At 49.4% G+C, this 14557-nt stretch overlaps 1 protein-coding gene and 1 long non-coding RNA gene across 5 annotated transcripts; both read right to left on the minus strand.

The window, feature by feature from the left end:
• Positions 1-456: 456 nt before the first annotated feature.
• Positions 457-1026, minus strand: LOC139837714 (uncharacterized). Its single transcript, XR_011754349.1, has 2 exons — positions 818-1026; positions 457-671 (listed from the first exon to the last, which is right to left on the minus strand). It is a non-coding gene; the product is annotated as an uncharacterized lncRNA (long non-coding RNA).
• A 69-nt stretch (positions 1027-1095) lies between these two features.
• On the minus strand, positions 1096-5802 carry LOC127345568 (uncharacterized). Of its 4 annotated transcripts, XM_071828657.1 has the most exons (9): positions 5501-5802; positions 5021-5377; positions 4751-4921; positions 4061-4192; positions 3141-3339; positions 2686-2863; positions 2409-2525; positions 1823-1886; positions 1096-1207 (listed from the first exon to the last, which is right to left on the minus strand). In XM_071828657.1, exons 5-9 carry the CDS (start codon positions 3207-3209, stop codon positions 1099-1101), a joined length of 537 nt encoding a protein of 178 aa, XP_071684758.1. In that variant the 5' UTR covers positions 3210-3339; positions 4061-4192; positions 4751-4921; positions 5021-5377; positions 5501-5802; the 3' UTR covers positions 1096-1098. The 4 variants fall into 4 exon arrangements, 3 of the variants coding, with proteins under 3 accessions (XP_071684758.1, XP_071684759.1, XP_051228015.2); XM_071828658.1 differs by having other exon boundaries at positions 4751-5377; XM_051372055.2 differs by lacking the exon at positions 3141-3339 and having other exon boundaries at positions 5501-5801.
• Positions 5803-14557: the final 8755 nt, after the last annotated feature.

Genomic DNA, 14557 nt, shown 5'->3' on the forward strand with positions numbered 1-14557 from the left:
GAGGTGAGAAGAACGTAAACCGGTAAACACACTATATGCAAAAGTATGAGGTCACACTATATGCAAAAGTATGAGCTCTTTTGCTTGCGGAACAAGAATCAGTAGGTTGAAAGAATGGACTGTTGGCTGAAATGTAGCTCACAAAGTACACCTCCAGTCTGAGTGCACTTGGGCAGGAGCGAGCAAGTACCGTACGTTTACTCGAAATCTCCACCTTTATATTTCTTTTCCATCAACCATAAACATGCTTGATTGAAGCTAGCTGCGTCCAGGAAACCTAGCTCATGTACCAGTTTAGCTAATTAGTCGACTAGCTAGCTCACGTGCCAAACAATTGTCACGATGAAAGTGTCCAGGAAAATAAAAGAACTTTCTTTAAGACAGAAATGTCAACTAGCAGGAGAGACAAAAAAAAATTGGCATGACCTCATATTTTTTGGACACGGATCAACAATCGATCAATGAAATTTCCATAAAACAAAGTTAATGTGACATACAGACCCAATTCAACTCCATAACCAAAGTGAAACGCAACTGAAGAATAGCAACTACATGCATACAAAACAACAGTTCACTACAGCATTACAACTCCTGATCTGAAGCATTACAAAAATTGGACAGTCAGCGAGTTAGGTGGAGCCACGCAAGAGGCCAGTCCGCGTCGCCGTCCCCTGCACCAGACAGAGCGGATTACGTATGGAAGGATCTAGCACGTCCTTCTTAATCTTCTTGATCTTATTTTTTTACGTGCTGAAATATAAAGACGCAAAGTAAAAAAAAAGAAAGCTTTTTTAAAGGAATAGAATGTTGGCATCACATTTCGGACATGGCTCCATTGCCATGGTACATCATAGTGCACACAGAGACAAGGAGAAACTCGCCTAATCCCGCACTACCTCCTGGACAGCTCCATTTCTCCATCCTGCAAATAAAATCTGCACTTAGTGCGAAAACTAAGAACCTTTTAGAGCAGCAACAGGGAATATGTTTATGTTTATTATTCTTGGAAGCCTGATAAATTGCAGTGATAAAATCTGCACTTAGTGCGAAAACTAAGAACCTTTTAGAGCAGCAACAGGGAATATGTTTATGTTGGCATCACATTTCGGACATGGCTCCATTGCCATGGTACATCATAGTGCACACAGAGACAAGGAGAAACTCGCCTAATCCCGCACTACCTCCTGGACAGCTCCATTTCTCCATCCTGCAAATAAAATCTGCACTTAGTGCGAAAACTAAGAACCTTTTAGAGCAGCAACAGGGAATATGTTTATGTTTATTATTCTTGGAAGCCTGATAAATTGCAGTGATAAACAAACTAGCTAGCCCATGCGCCAAACTAGCTTAGCCCATGATAAACAAATAATCCTATGGCAAGTAATACATGATAGAAAAAAAAACCAGGGAACATATACTATGTATCTTCTCAAAGAAACTAAAGCACTAGTAAGGCAAAGCAAGTTTAGTTAGCGATGGAGTTTAAATTTTGCTATGCCCTTTGCCCTTTTTTGGACATCCGGACCACAATTCATAAAACAAAACAGTAAAAGTGTGCACATCACACTTGTAGATAAATCCCAACACACAATCCAGAACGACTTATAGGTCTAACCGAAGAGAAATTCAACAAAATTGAAACAATGGATGTCAACACAAAGTAGATGCACAGCACGATTTATGCAATCAATCCTGGGAATGTTGTAACAACATATGTTGTTTTACGAGATTCTTTCAAAACTGAAATTCCGGCTCCTGCATTGTAAGCATATTAGCGCAGAGTTAAGGTGCTAGAAAAGCTGGTGCGAGAAGTTAGCTTGACCTTTCAAGTGATGCATATAGCTTCTGACGGCAGGCTCCATCATCAGATCCTCCTCCTCGATATCCTTGCACAAGAGGAACAAAAATGATTGTCAGTTCTAAAGCAGATTTAGCAAGCATAAATTCAGAGAAGGTTTCAACTACAAAAATGGCACGCAGCAGCACCCTTGCATCTACTACTCATTATCAAGTATGTTTTCTCGAAACAGCACATATGTGTAAAGTGAACATCATGGTTTTCTTCTGCTATACAAGGTTAACTAATCTAGCTACAAGATCAGAAGAACCAGGGGATTCCAATCAAGAGTAAACAAGCAATATAGCATCATTTAGCTCTGGAAATCATTCGAGCAAAACACGTACAACAAAGACTAGATATTCACGCGGTTATCATCACCAAAGTTGAGCATATTCATCAGGTCAAAGGCCAGGCACGGAACAGCATGGCTGTGCGACCTTACTGAAAAAGCAATGGTTGGTGGATATGGCTGCACGCTGATTAAGAGTGAAGACATTCTTCTCTCAGGTAATTGCAGACTGAATTCATGGCCCTAGTGTTGCAGGCAAGGAGGACAAGGAGGACATACCATAGTGTTGCAGACGAAGCAGAAGACGACGGGTGTGGAAAGAAGGCAGGGGGCAGCAGCATCTCAGGGAGGTTGATGCGGGCAGGAGCTCCACCAAGACGGAAACAGGAGCTTTACCTGAGCAAAACCGAATCGAGAGACAAATGTGAACTAGTAGTAAGTAATTGCAGTACATGTAGAAGAGCGGCTGTTGTGATGAATCAAGAAACGGTACTGCAGTAAGCTGGCTCGCAATATATATAAAAATTGGTAGTAACTAAAGACGGTGAATTTTTACGGCATCCTGAAAAGAATGATTCTATTCGATTCGTGCAACTATGAGTTGTTGAAGAGCAGAAGCGCGACACTGGCCGTGGGGAGCGTTCCTGCTGGCGCGGCGGAAGGGGCGTCGTGGAGGAGCTCGGCTCCACTTGATACGGAATCAGCAGCAGCTTTACGTGAGCACAAAACCGAACCTGGTGAAGCATTATTCCCGTTAGAAAGCTTCTAGTGTGTAGCAGATTTGTTTGTACTGGAACCCAAATGTGAACTAGTAGTACTAGAGAGTAATTGCGGTACTAAATGTAGCTATTGGACGAATCTACTGATGGTGGCTGGTTTCCAGGAGTAATAATAAGAAAAGGTAGTGCGGTGGTAAGGGGAAAAAAGGGTGAATTTTTAGACCCTCCGGACAAGATTGACTGGATTCGATTTGGTGCAACAGGGGTTGAAGAGCAGAGGCGCGACGCTCACCTTGGAGGAGGGCGAGGGCGAGGGCGCGGGGGGAGGGGAGGGGATCTGGTGGCCAACGGCGGACGCCATCTCCTGCTCCGCGCGGATGCTGGTGGTGGTGGCCAACGGCGCAACGCGGTGAGGCCGCCGTAGAGTCTCCTCCTTCCTGGTGGCTTGGCAGGGGCAAGGGCGGTGCGCCGCCGCAGCCGGCTTTTCTCATCTGGAGCGAAGAGGGAGGGGTTAGGGTTTGGTTGGGTACGAGAAGGGGGGAATGGGAGGGGATTCGTTTTGATTTTGGGGAAGGATTCTTTTCATTTGGTTAGCGATGGAAATTGTGAGGAGCGACACCGCGCGCGTGGAGACGATTCGATTCCAACTCCCAGCCCGCGCGCGTGGGGACGATTCGATTCCAAGTTTCCAAGCCCCAGGCCGACAGAAAACTAAGAAATTTTTAGAGCAGCAGCAGGGATTATGTTTATATTTATTATTCTAGGAAGCCAAATAAATTGCAGTGATAAAAAAAACTAGCTAGCTCACGCGCCAAACTAGCTTAGCACATGATAAACAAATAATCCTATGGCATGTAATACATGATAAGAAAAACCAGGGACATATAGGGTATCTTCTCAAAGAAACCAGAGCACTAGTAAAGCAATTTGCACTTTGCCATTTGACGGTGTTTAAAATTTTGCTATTCCCTTTGCCCTTTTAGGACATCCAGACCACAATTCATGCATATAAGAAAAGAGTAAAAATGCACACATCACACCTCTAGATACATTCAGATACACAATTTGAGTCAACCCATAGATCTAACCGAAGAGAAATTCCAGAAAGCTGAAACAATGGATTCAAGGCAAAGTAGATGCACAACACGATTTATGCAATCAACCCTGGGAATGTTGTAACAACAAATGCCGTGTTACGAGGTTGTTTCGAACCTTAAATTCCGGTTCATGCATTGTAACCATATTATCGCAGAGTTAAGGTGGTAGAAAAGTTGCTGCGAGAAGGTAGCTGAACCAAGAAAGTGATGCATCCAGCTCCATCATCAGGTCCTCCTCCTTGAAATCCTTGCATAAGAGGAACAAAAATGATTGTGAGGTCTAAAGCAGATTTAGCAAGCATAAATTCAGAGAATGTTTCGAGTACAAAAATGACACATCAATACAGACTATCAAGGTTGTTTTCTCGAATCAGCACAACATATGTAAACGGCATGGTTTTTATACAGCCAGGAAATCAAAAATAAAAATGTAGCTACGGACGGACACGGTTACCTAAGTAATCAAGCTACAAAATAAGACCAATCATGCGATGCCAATCAAGAGTAACCAAGCAATACAGCATAATTTTGCTCTGGAAATCATCCATGGAAAAAAGGCATACAGCAAAGACTAGATATCCACACGTTCATCATCACCAAAGATGGGCAGGTCAAAGGCCGGGCACATAACACCATGGCTGTGTGACCTGACTGAAAGTAATGGTAGGTGGACAGGCCTGCACGTTGATTAAGAGCAAAACACATTCTTCTCTCAAGTAATATGCAGAATGAATTCCCCATCATTACGACGAACAAGTTGGCAGAAAGGAGGTTGCAGGACACAAGGAGGACGAGGAGAAGATACCGCAGGGCTGTGTAGACGAAGCAGATGACCACACATTCTTCTCACAAGAGTTGAGGTAGTGGGGGGTTGCGGCTGCATTGTGGCGCCGACGCCAACGCCGTTGCCAACACCACCACGGAGGTGCCAAGGACGCCGGCAGCAGCATCCCAGCGAGGTGGACAGGGGGAGGAGCTGGACCAACACGGGAACAGCAGCTTAATTTACCTGAGCAAAATGGAATCCAGAGTCAAGCGTAACCAATGTGAAGTAGCAGTTTGCTAATTCCAGCACATGTAGATCTGGCGGACGCTCAGCATGGAGGAAGTCGTGGGGGCGAGGGGATCTGGCGGACGCCATCTCCTGGTGCGCGCGGATGCTGGTGGTGGTCGGCATCCCCTCCGGCGCGTGCGCGAGGCGGATGCTGGTGCCGTAGGGTCTCGTCCTCCTGCCTGGTGGCTCGGCAGGGTGCGCCGCCGCCGGCTCCCCAGTTATGGTTTGGTTGGGTAGGGTGAAAGGGGATCGCCTGCAGACGGAGATCCAGATGTCGCAGGGGGCGGTGGCCGCGTCCAGTCACGACCGCCATCCGCGAGCCGCCGTCCAGATTCATCGTGAGGTCCCCCAGTTCTGGCAGAGCGGTGGAGCCGTGTGCTGACGTAATTGCGGCAGATGCAGAGGTGGTAGGTGTTAGAAAAACGAGATTTTTTTGCAGCGTAGAGAGAAATATCGATTGGATTTGATTCGTGCAACTGGGATTGAAGAGCAGAGACTAACCGTGGGGCGCGGCAGGCGTTGAGCGCGTTCGTGCAGTGGCCGCGGCGGAGCGGAGGATGACGCGGGGGAATGGGAAGGGGATGTCGACCTGCTGCCGGTCCGTCGCGTGGTGGTGGGCATCATCCCCTCGTTCGCCGTAGGGTGTCCTCCTGCCTGGTGGCTCGCCAGGAGAAAGGGCGGTGGGCCTCCGCCGGCGCCGCCGAGGGGTTAGGGTTTGGTTGGGTAGGGTAGGGTGAAAGGGAGGGATTCGGGTGGGAGATGGGGTTCGTGTTTTGATGTTTGGGGAAGAGAGAGCTTTTTTTTTTCTGAGGTGGGGGAAGAGAGAGCTGAGAAGGGGGAGCTGACGATGGGCCGAGCGAAAACCTTTAAAATCTTACTATTAGTTTCAGGCCATAGCCCATACGCTTGTGTGTGAACGGTTGAATGAATTGGCGCACCGCGTTCGGACTGGATTTCGAATTTCCAGCGCGACGCCGGTAGTTGGCGCCACCCGCCGGAGCTATATATAGCAGCCACGGATGGAGTGACCAAGCAAGGCAACGCCGCCAATGGCGACAATTAGATCCGCCATGGCCCCCCCAGTCGAGCACAGCATCGAGGTAGACACGATCTGCTTCTACGAGCAGGCCGCCCCCGCCGGCCGATTTGCGGTGTGCGTGGCATGCTATCCGATGAGTTCCGTCGGCTCGCAGCTCGGCGCGCGCCGCCCCACGAATCGGTCATGCAACCCGGCGAGAACTCCCCGACGACGTTCCTCGTCGCTGACCCGCCACGCTCGGAGCGCCGCCGCTGCCACGGCGCCTGCGCGGGATGCCGGCGGCGCTCCCTGAGCTCGATCGCTGCGCCTCACGGAGGACGAGTGGGACGCTGTCGTGCCCGCGGATGTGGTGCCGGAGATCGTGGGCGTGGCGGGCCGTGCCAACGGCTTCATCTTCTGCTTCCATATGGGGGTGCACCGCCGGGTGATACACGACGAGCGGGGTCTCCTCATGGCGTGCAGGGAGTGGCGGTGGCGGCATCGGCGCCGGGAGAGAAGGGCTGCGGGATTCGCCTCGATGAAGCGGAGCGAGAGTCCGCCGTGCAGATGACTTGCTGCGAGCACGCGTTCCACCGCCGGTGCATTTCCGAGTGGATCACCAAGGCGACGTGCCCCATGTGCCGCCGCGACGTCTGGCGCCCTGCGGGTGCCGGAGATCCTTGAACTGTCTTTCGCCGGCGCGCCGCTCAAGGCATGCCAGATATTGAGTAGTTCAATCTCGTCTTTTTTCCCAGAAACCAAGATTGTAAGGCTGGCGTCATTATTTGTCGTTGTTGAGATCGATCTTGAAGAAACGTCGGGGGTATCATGAATGTATCTTGCCGGCCGGCCGGAGACAATATCAAATATATCACTGGCTACATGCTTAGCTCTATGCGTGTTTTTTTTCTTCTTCTTTAGTGTCAACCAATTTGCATCTACAATGTTTCGATCCCAGTAATTTTGTGCAATTTCCAATATGGGGAAGCTCCTTGAGGTCTCATATGATTTTGGGGAATCACTCTGACCATGCAACGCCGATGGAATCCTGCACAACCAGACAGCCACACTCCGATCTGATGGCGTGCAAGACGTAGAAGTCGACGGAGGAGAACAAAGTGGACAGCCAGACCCAAGGGACGATCTTGGAATACGAGAAGGTATCTATGCACCGCCCGATCGGGTGGGAGCACCGTCGTGAAGCTCCTAGGCTGCTCGCTTAGCTTCCTTGTTCCTTCCGCTGGGGATTCAGAGATGGTTGTAAGACTGCCAACATGATCAATGGGAAAGATCGTGCTATATTGCAGCTTTGTGCGCTAGGGTTAGCTACTTGTTAGCATTTTTGTTGATAATCTTCTGTTGTTCTAGATGGATATTCTATGTGCTCTAGAAAATGGATAATTTGTGTTTGTGTAATAGGAAAAAAGAGGGGTTCTGAAAAAGTATAACAAATGCTTGAATAAAAAGGGTTTTCTTAAGAGAAGTTTAAAAGTCGGTGAACATAAAAGTGCAGCCATGGAAATATACACCTCTATGAAAAAAATATGGATCCATTATCATAAAACTTATTTTTTTGGTGCATCACACACCATTTTAGTGTTAAATTGTGTGTGACTGCCTACAACATGACACATCCTTCTTAAGTGAAAACATGTTCGATTGATTGGCATAAAATCATTTAAATGGGTGAGGGTTGATAGAAAGCTTACAAATTTATACTAGCAAAGGAGATCTTTACAAAACGAGAATTCCTCCGGTGAAGGCTGGAGTCACATAGGGAAGGGAGTTTCTGCAGATGAAGATCGAGTCCATCCAACATGGTCTAGTTTTTTTTAATAAAAAGAGTGATGTCATTTTGCACTATATTGTTTATGTTTGCTTTCTAATAGAACACTATATTTGGCACTTAGAAAATGGAAAATAATTATTTTAAGAAGTTGGTAACTCTCTTTGTAGATGTTGTTTACCATGGAACTATGGAATTATAAACCTATATGCAAAAAAAAAATGAACCCGATATCATGAAAAACAAATTTGGTGCATCACACACCATTTTTGTTTTAAAACCTTGTGTGATTGCCTCCTGCATCACACGGATTTCTTTTTAAAAACTTATTCGGTTGAAATCGGCATAAAGTCAAAGCAGGTTACTATAGATAAAAAAGCCTACAAATTCCTAATAAGTGGGCGTTATCGATCCAATATGGTTAAAAAAAATATTCTATAGTGGTACCATTTTGCACCATTTTGTTTATGTTTGCTTCACATAAAACCCTATTTTTGGCACATAGAAAATGTAGAATGATTTTTATATACAAAACATGGAAGCTCAATTTGGTACTAATGTTGTTTGCCATGGCAATGTACACCGTTGTGCGAATAATGGACCCATTATTATGAATTTATTTTTGGTGCATCAGTCACAATTTTTAATGGAATGTTTGGGTTTGTGGCATACGGGTCACCCGCTCCCTAACCACCCCTATGCAGCAGGTTTGTGCCCACCGCCGACTCCTCAAAACCCACCGCCGACTCCTCAAAACAGGCGATCGATATAGGTCTTGCATGTAGCTTTGGTTACCGGTGCTCACCCTCCTTGACCCATCAACCACCCCTATGCAGCAGGTTTGTGCCTACCGCCGACTCCTCAAAACCCTCCTCCTAGCACCTCTCCTCCAATTGCCGCCGCCAGGGCATCGTCGTGCAAAGCCCGTGTGGCGTGGCGGTGCTTTTCCTCGACCGTTATTTAGGTCTCAGTGGCGGCGTTCACTTAGGCCCTCCATGCGGCAATGGTATGGGTGGTAGCAGTGAGGATGGCTAGACGATCTCGCGGCGGAAGGCAGCGTGAGGCAGTGGCAGGGTACATGTAGTCATATGCTCAGACGAGCCGCGATCTTCACATCACATGTTGTAGCTCGCTGTCTTTTTTTAGACGGAAGGCTCGAAATGATCCCAACTTTAATTAACGAATCCATCAACCGGCCAGGAGTTACACCATGTGTTACAACACACACTCAAAACGCAAACCAAAAACTAACAACAAAAGACAACACAGAGGACGACCAAGCGCCAGGTTGAGGGAGCCCTGTCTTCGTTGCACCGGAGCGAGCACGTTCTAGACCACGCCAACAAACCTCCTACACAACAACACATCGGCTCAAGGGGGACTCGACGACGGGCCAACAGCATAGCAGAACTTGAGGATCCAAAGGAGAGGGGGTCTTGTGGCGACACCTCCAAGAAGGTGCATGGCGCCCGAATGCGTCATCGTCATCGGCAGAGACCGAGGTCTGCAAAGCTTTCACCTGGACCCTGAACCGCCACCCCCGAGCTCGGGTTAGGTCCATACCAGAAGCACAACATCTTCCAATGGCATTGGGATAGGCACATCGGCCAAGACTACAACTAGACGCCGACCTAGCAAAGCCCCCCAAGGCACTAGGCGTGCCGTCAGCTACCGAGTCAAGGCCGTGTATAAGCAGCCAGCCGACGAGGTAGAGGACTCGGGAGACCAACGAGAGGTCAAAGGGTGATCCACAAGACACTACAAAAGAGGCTTGACCGAAGCGGGGCCACCAAGATTAGCAGGTTGAGGCGGAGGGACAAAATCCATCAAATTGATATGGAGGATCAACATCGGGACACCTTCAACAAGGGAACGACACCTGATAAGTGACGCCGTCACCGGCAATGGCAAGGCCATGCGTAGTTTTAGCCTAGATCCCATCGGGTCAAAATCTGGACGTCATCGCGAGGACGCACAACGAACATAATAGAATCGCTACCGCACCTCCAACCCAAGCCACACTAAAACCTAGCCCCAACTAAATTCACCCACAAGAAGGGCGCAAAAGCTGGTAGGCCAAGCCCGACCAGACCCGGAACGAGACGTCGCTCGACATTGTATTGGTGGCACCACGTTGGACACACCATCCCGGCATGCCAACACCTGCGGCGCGACCCAAGTAGATCGGAGGGAAAGACCGCAGCCGCACGAGCGGTTGCGCAGAACATGCTACCTACCCCTGCGAGCATGCGCCACCTTAGGAACCCATCCCAGAAAAAGCGGCCAGGACGTCGCCCAGTGCAGCGTCTGAGTGTCGAGATCCCTCTGCAAGAACCAGGAAGACACCGACACCGACGGGCTACAATGATGCCAGATTCGCGAATGTGGCCACCCCCGCATTCGAGGGCTTCATCGCCCATCACAGTAGAAGGGAAATCCAGCCAGGCCCTGCCAGTGCCCGGATCTGGGCCCACAAACCTAGATCCGGCCGGAACCCTAAGGCTCAAGCCCATGGCCGACGGCGGCCGAGAGCAGCACCGTGGCCGCCGGATAAAGCCCACACAGCACCGGCCGGAAACCGATGCCGCAGCGCCCCCCACCATGAAGCCGTGACCCGCCCCAATGGGCCCGCCTGATGCGCGGGAGGAGGACGGCCAGAGGCGCGACGACGGGCGAAGAGGCGCCGCCGCGACCACACGCTTCGCCGTCCGCGACCTCGCCCGGAGTCGGTGCCGCCGCTCTTCAACGCTGCGAGGAAGGGGCCGCCTGTCGGGCCTCCAAGCACGCAGAGAAGAGGAGCTCGCGCCGCCGGCACCGCGCAGCTTTGCCGGCAGCCTCGCGCCGGCGGCGGTAGGGGAGGAGGGGGAGGCAGCGAGAGTTGGCTGGGGAGGAGGGGACGCCCCGGTCGCCTAGGGGTGGCAACGAGAGCGGTCTCGGGTATGGGTGTTCAGGTCCCAGTAGTTCACCGTCTCTGACGATGTTGCCCGGATGTTCTCCTGGGCTAGGCCCATAGCATTAGAATGCCGGGGATCCTGGCCCGGTGGCGGTGGTGACCTCCTTTTTTGTTGGAGGTGAACGATCAGTTGGTTGTGGCATCTCAGGATCCCACATCTTACTCCCTCAATTCCTAGATATAGGTCATATAGTTTTTTGAGAAAAAAATCCAGAATATAAGCCGTATTGTGTTGCACCATTTGTCTCGATAGTTTTTTAAGAAATTAGTTTATGTTTTCTTATCTTGTGCAAAGTTCTCTATTTTCTCTTCAATTGTTCGGTGGTAATCTCCACAAAAACTGGTATGATTTTTTTCTCAATGTGCATTCATTAGTAGAGGTGCCAAAAACTATATGGGTTATATTAAGTAATGGCGGGAGTATCATTTAAGTCATCAACAGTTTAGAACAACAGTACACGGGCCTAGCCCATCTGGCCTGTGCTTATAAGCCGAAGATGGGCCGAGTGAAAATCCTTAAATCTTAGTACGCCAAGTTCAGGCCATAGCCCATCCGCGTGTATGTGAACGGTTGAACGAATTGGCGCATCGCTTTCGGACCAAATTTCGAATTTCCAGCGCGACGCGTTCGCGCCAGCCGCCAGAGCTATATATAGCAGCCACGGAGTGACCAAGCAAGGCAACGCGGCCAATATGGCGGCCAATAGATCACGGCGCGCCACCACAGCTCCCCCAATCCAGCGCCGCATCAACGTGACAACGATCTGCTTCAAGGAGGAGGCCGCCCCCGCCGGCCAATTTGCGGTGCGCGTGGTGTGCTACGTGACGGCTTCCATCCGATTACGGAGGCTTGGTGCCTCACCGGCCTCACGAATCGGATATGGAATCCTTCGGGGCCAGCACGACGACGTTCCTCGTCGCCGACCCCGCCCCGCTCCGAGCGCGCCGCTGTGCCGCGGCGCCTGCGCGGATGCCGGCGGTGCTCCCACGGATCCGGCCGGCTGCGCCTCGGGGAGGATGAGTGGAACGCCGTCGTGCCCGAGGATGTGGTGCCGGAGATCGTGGGTGCGGCGGGCCGGGGCACCGGCTTCACCTTCTGCTTCCATATGGGGGTGCACCGTCGGGTGATACACGACGAGCGGGGTCTCCTGATGGCGTGCAAAGAGTGGCGGCTGGCGTCAACGGCGTTCGGAGAGAAGGACTGTGGGATCTGCCTCGATGGACTGGAGCGAGAGTCCGCCGCGCAGATGACGGGCTGCGAGCACGCGTTCCACCGCCGGTGTATTTCCGAGTGGATCTCCAAGGCGACGTGCCCGATGTGCCGGCACGACGTCTGGCGCCCTGCCCTGCCGGAGATCCTTGAACTGTCCTTCGCCGGCGCGCCGGCTCAAGGCATGCCAGATATTGAGTAGCTCATTTCCAATCTCGTTTTTTTTTCAAGAAAAGATTGTAATGTTGCCGTCACTGTTCGTTGTTGTCGTTGTTGAGGTCTTGAGGAAACGTCGAAGGTGTAGCATCGTACTGCATAATGCATATCATGAATGTGTCTTGCTGGCCGGCCGGAGACAACATCAACAAATATATCATTGGTTATGCTTAGTTCTATATATGCGTTTTCTTCTTCTTCTTCTTCTTTGATGTCTCAAGCGATTTGCATCTAGAATGTTTCCTTCCCAGTAATTCCTGTGCAATATATATACTAACAACAATCTCCTTGAGATCTCATATGATTTTGGGTAATCACTCTGACCGTGGAAAGTAGAGAGAATGAATAGAATGATTCAACTTTCTCCGTGACTTGTCGGTATATGTGGCGATGCCAGCGACAACTTCGCCACTATATACCTGAGCCCAAGGTCACTGGGAAGCTGGCTGTGGAATTTCATGGATTCAGAGATGGTTGTCAAATTCAGAGATGGTTTTAAGATTGCCAACATGATCACAGGGAAAGACCCTGCGAGTGGTTGGGGATGGTGGCGTGCTATATTTGCAGCTTTGTGGGCTAGGGATAGCTAATGGGTGATACTAGTACTAGCATTTTTGTAGATAATACTTCTGTTTTTTTTTAGATGGACAACTATGTGTTCTAGAAAATGGATAATTTGTGTTTATCTAATAGGAAAAAAGAGGGGTTTTGAATGAAGTATAACAAATGTAGAATAAAAAAAGGTTTTTTTTAGAGAAGTTTAAAAGTGGCTTAACACAAATGCAGCCATGGCAATATACACCTCTATGCAAAATAAAAGTAGATCCATTATCATAAGACTTATTGGTGCATCGACAGACCATTTCAGTGTGAAAACTGTGTGTGATTGCCTACTATATCACACATCCTTCTTAAGCAAAATCGTGCTCGATTGATTGGCTTAAAGTCATTTAAATGCGTGAGCGTTGATACGGAGTTTTCAAAATTTATAATAGTCAAGGAGATCTTTACAAAACGAGAGTTCCGCATCCGGTGAAAGCTGGAGTTCACATAGGGAACGGACTTTCTGCAGATGGAGATCCACATTATCCATCCAACATGGTCTAGTTCTTTAAAGAAAAGTTAGAATGATGTATTTTGTAGTATATTGTTTATGTTTGCTTTCAAATAAAACCATATCTTTAGCACTTTGAAAATGAAAAATAAATTTTTAAAGACGTTGGAAACTCTCTTTGGCCATGTTATTTACCATGGAACTATGGAAGTGTACATCTATATGCAAAAAAATGAACCCGATATCATGAAAACAAAATGGTGCATCACACACCATTTTTTAAAACATTGTGTGATGCCTCCTCCATCACAAGGAATTTTTTAAAACAAAGCTCATGATCACATAAAGATCACACCATGGGAGAGAGAGATGAACCACATAGCTACCGGTAGAGCCCTCAGCCTCCGGGGATAACTACACCCTCCTCATCATGGGAGACAAAGAACGGCGATGAAGATGTCGGTGGTGTCGATGGAGATGACTCCGGGGGCAATTCCCCGTCCGGCGGCGTGCGAACAGAGAGAGACTTCTGTCCCCCGAAACTTGTCTTTGCGATGGCGGCGGCTACGGAACTCTTCGTGGAATATCATCGGTTGTTTTAGGGTTTTCGGAGACGGAAGAATATATAGGCGAAGGGGCGATGTCGGTGGAGTCCCGAGGGGCCCACCCCATAGCTGGGCGCGCCCCCCCTCTTGGCCGCGCCGCCAGGTGGGGTGGCCACCTCGTGGCCCCTCTCCGTCTCTCCTTCGGTGTTCTGGAACACTCTGTGGAAAATAAGGCCTTGGGCTTTTGTTTCGTCCAATTCCGAGAATATTTCCTGTGTAGAATTTCTGAAACCAAAAACAGTAGAAAACAGGAACTGGCGCTTCGGCATCTTGTTAATAGGTTAGTACCGGAAAATGCATAAAAATGATATAAAGTGTATATAAAACATGTAGGTATTGTCATAAAACTAGCATGGAACATCAGAAATAATAGATACGTTGGAGACGTATCAATGCTCCTGGGAGGTCGCCGGAACACCGGCGGCGGCGAGGATCTGCAGAGGAGACATCGGCATGAACGAGGGAACGTGAACCAGGATGCAAGGAGAGAGGAGAGGAGTTGCAGGGGACGCGTGAGCTCACCCCGAAGCTGTTGGTGTGGTCGGGGACGACGGAGGTGGACCGCGACGGCCGGAATCGAAGAAGAACAACTTCGCCCCAAATTGGGGAAAACGCCCTTGGCGACGATTTGAGGGTCCCGGCGTCGATTCCTTGTAGCATGAGGTGAAGGGAGACGATGCGCACCTGATGGTGCCATCAGAACATCGAGGGGTGGA

This window comes from Lolium perenne, chromosome 3 (assembly GCF_019359855.2).
Source record: "Lolium perenne isolate Kyuss_39 chromosome 3, Kyuss_2.0, whole genome shotgun sequence".
In the NCBI taxonomy this organism is placed as follows: Eukaryota; Viridiplantae; Streptophyta; class Magnoliopsida; order Poales; family Poaceae; genus Lolium; species Lolium perenne.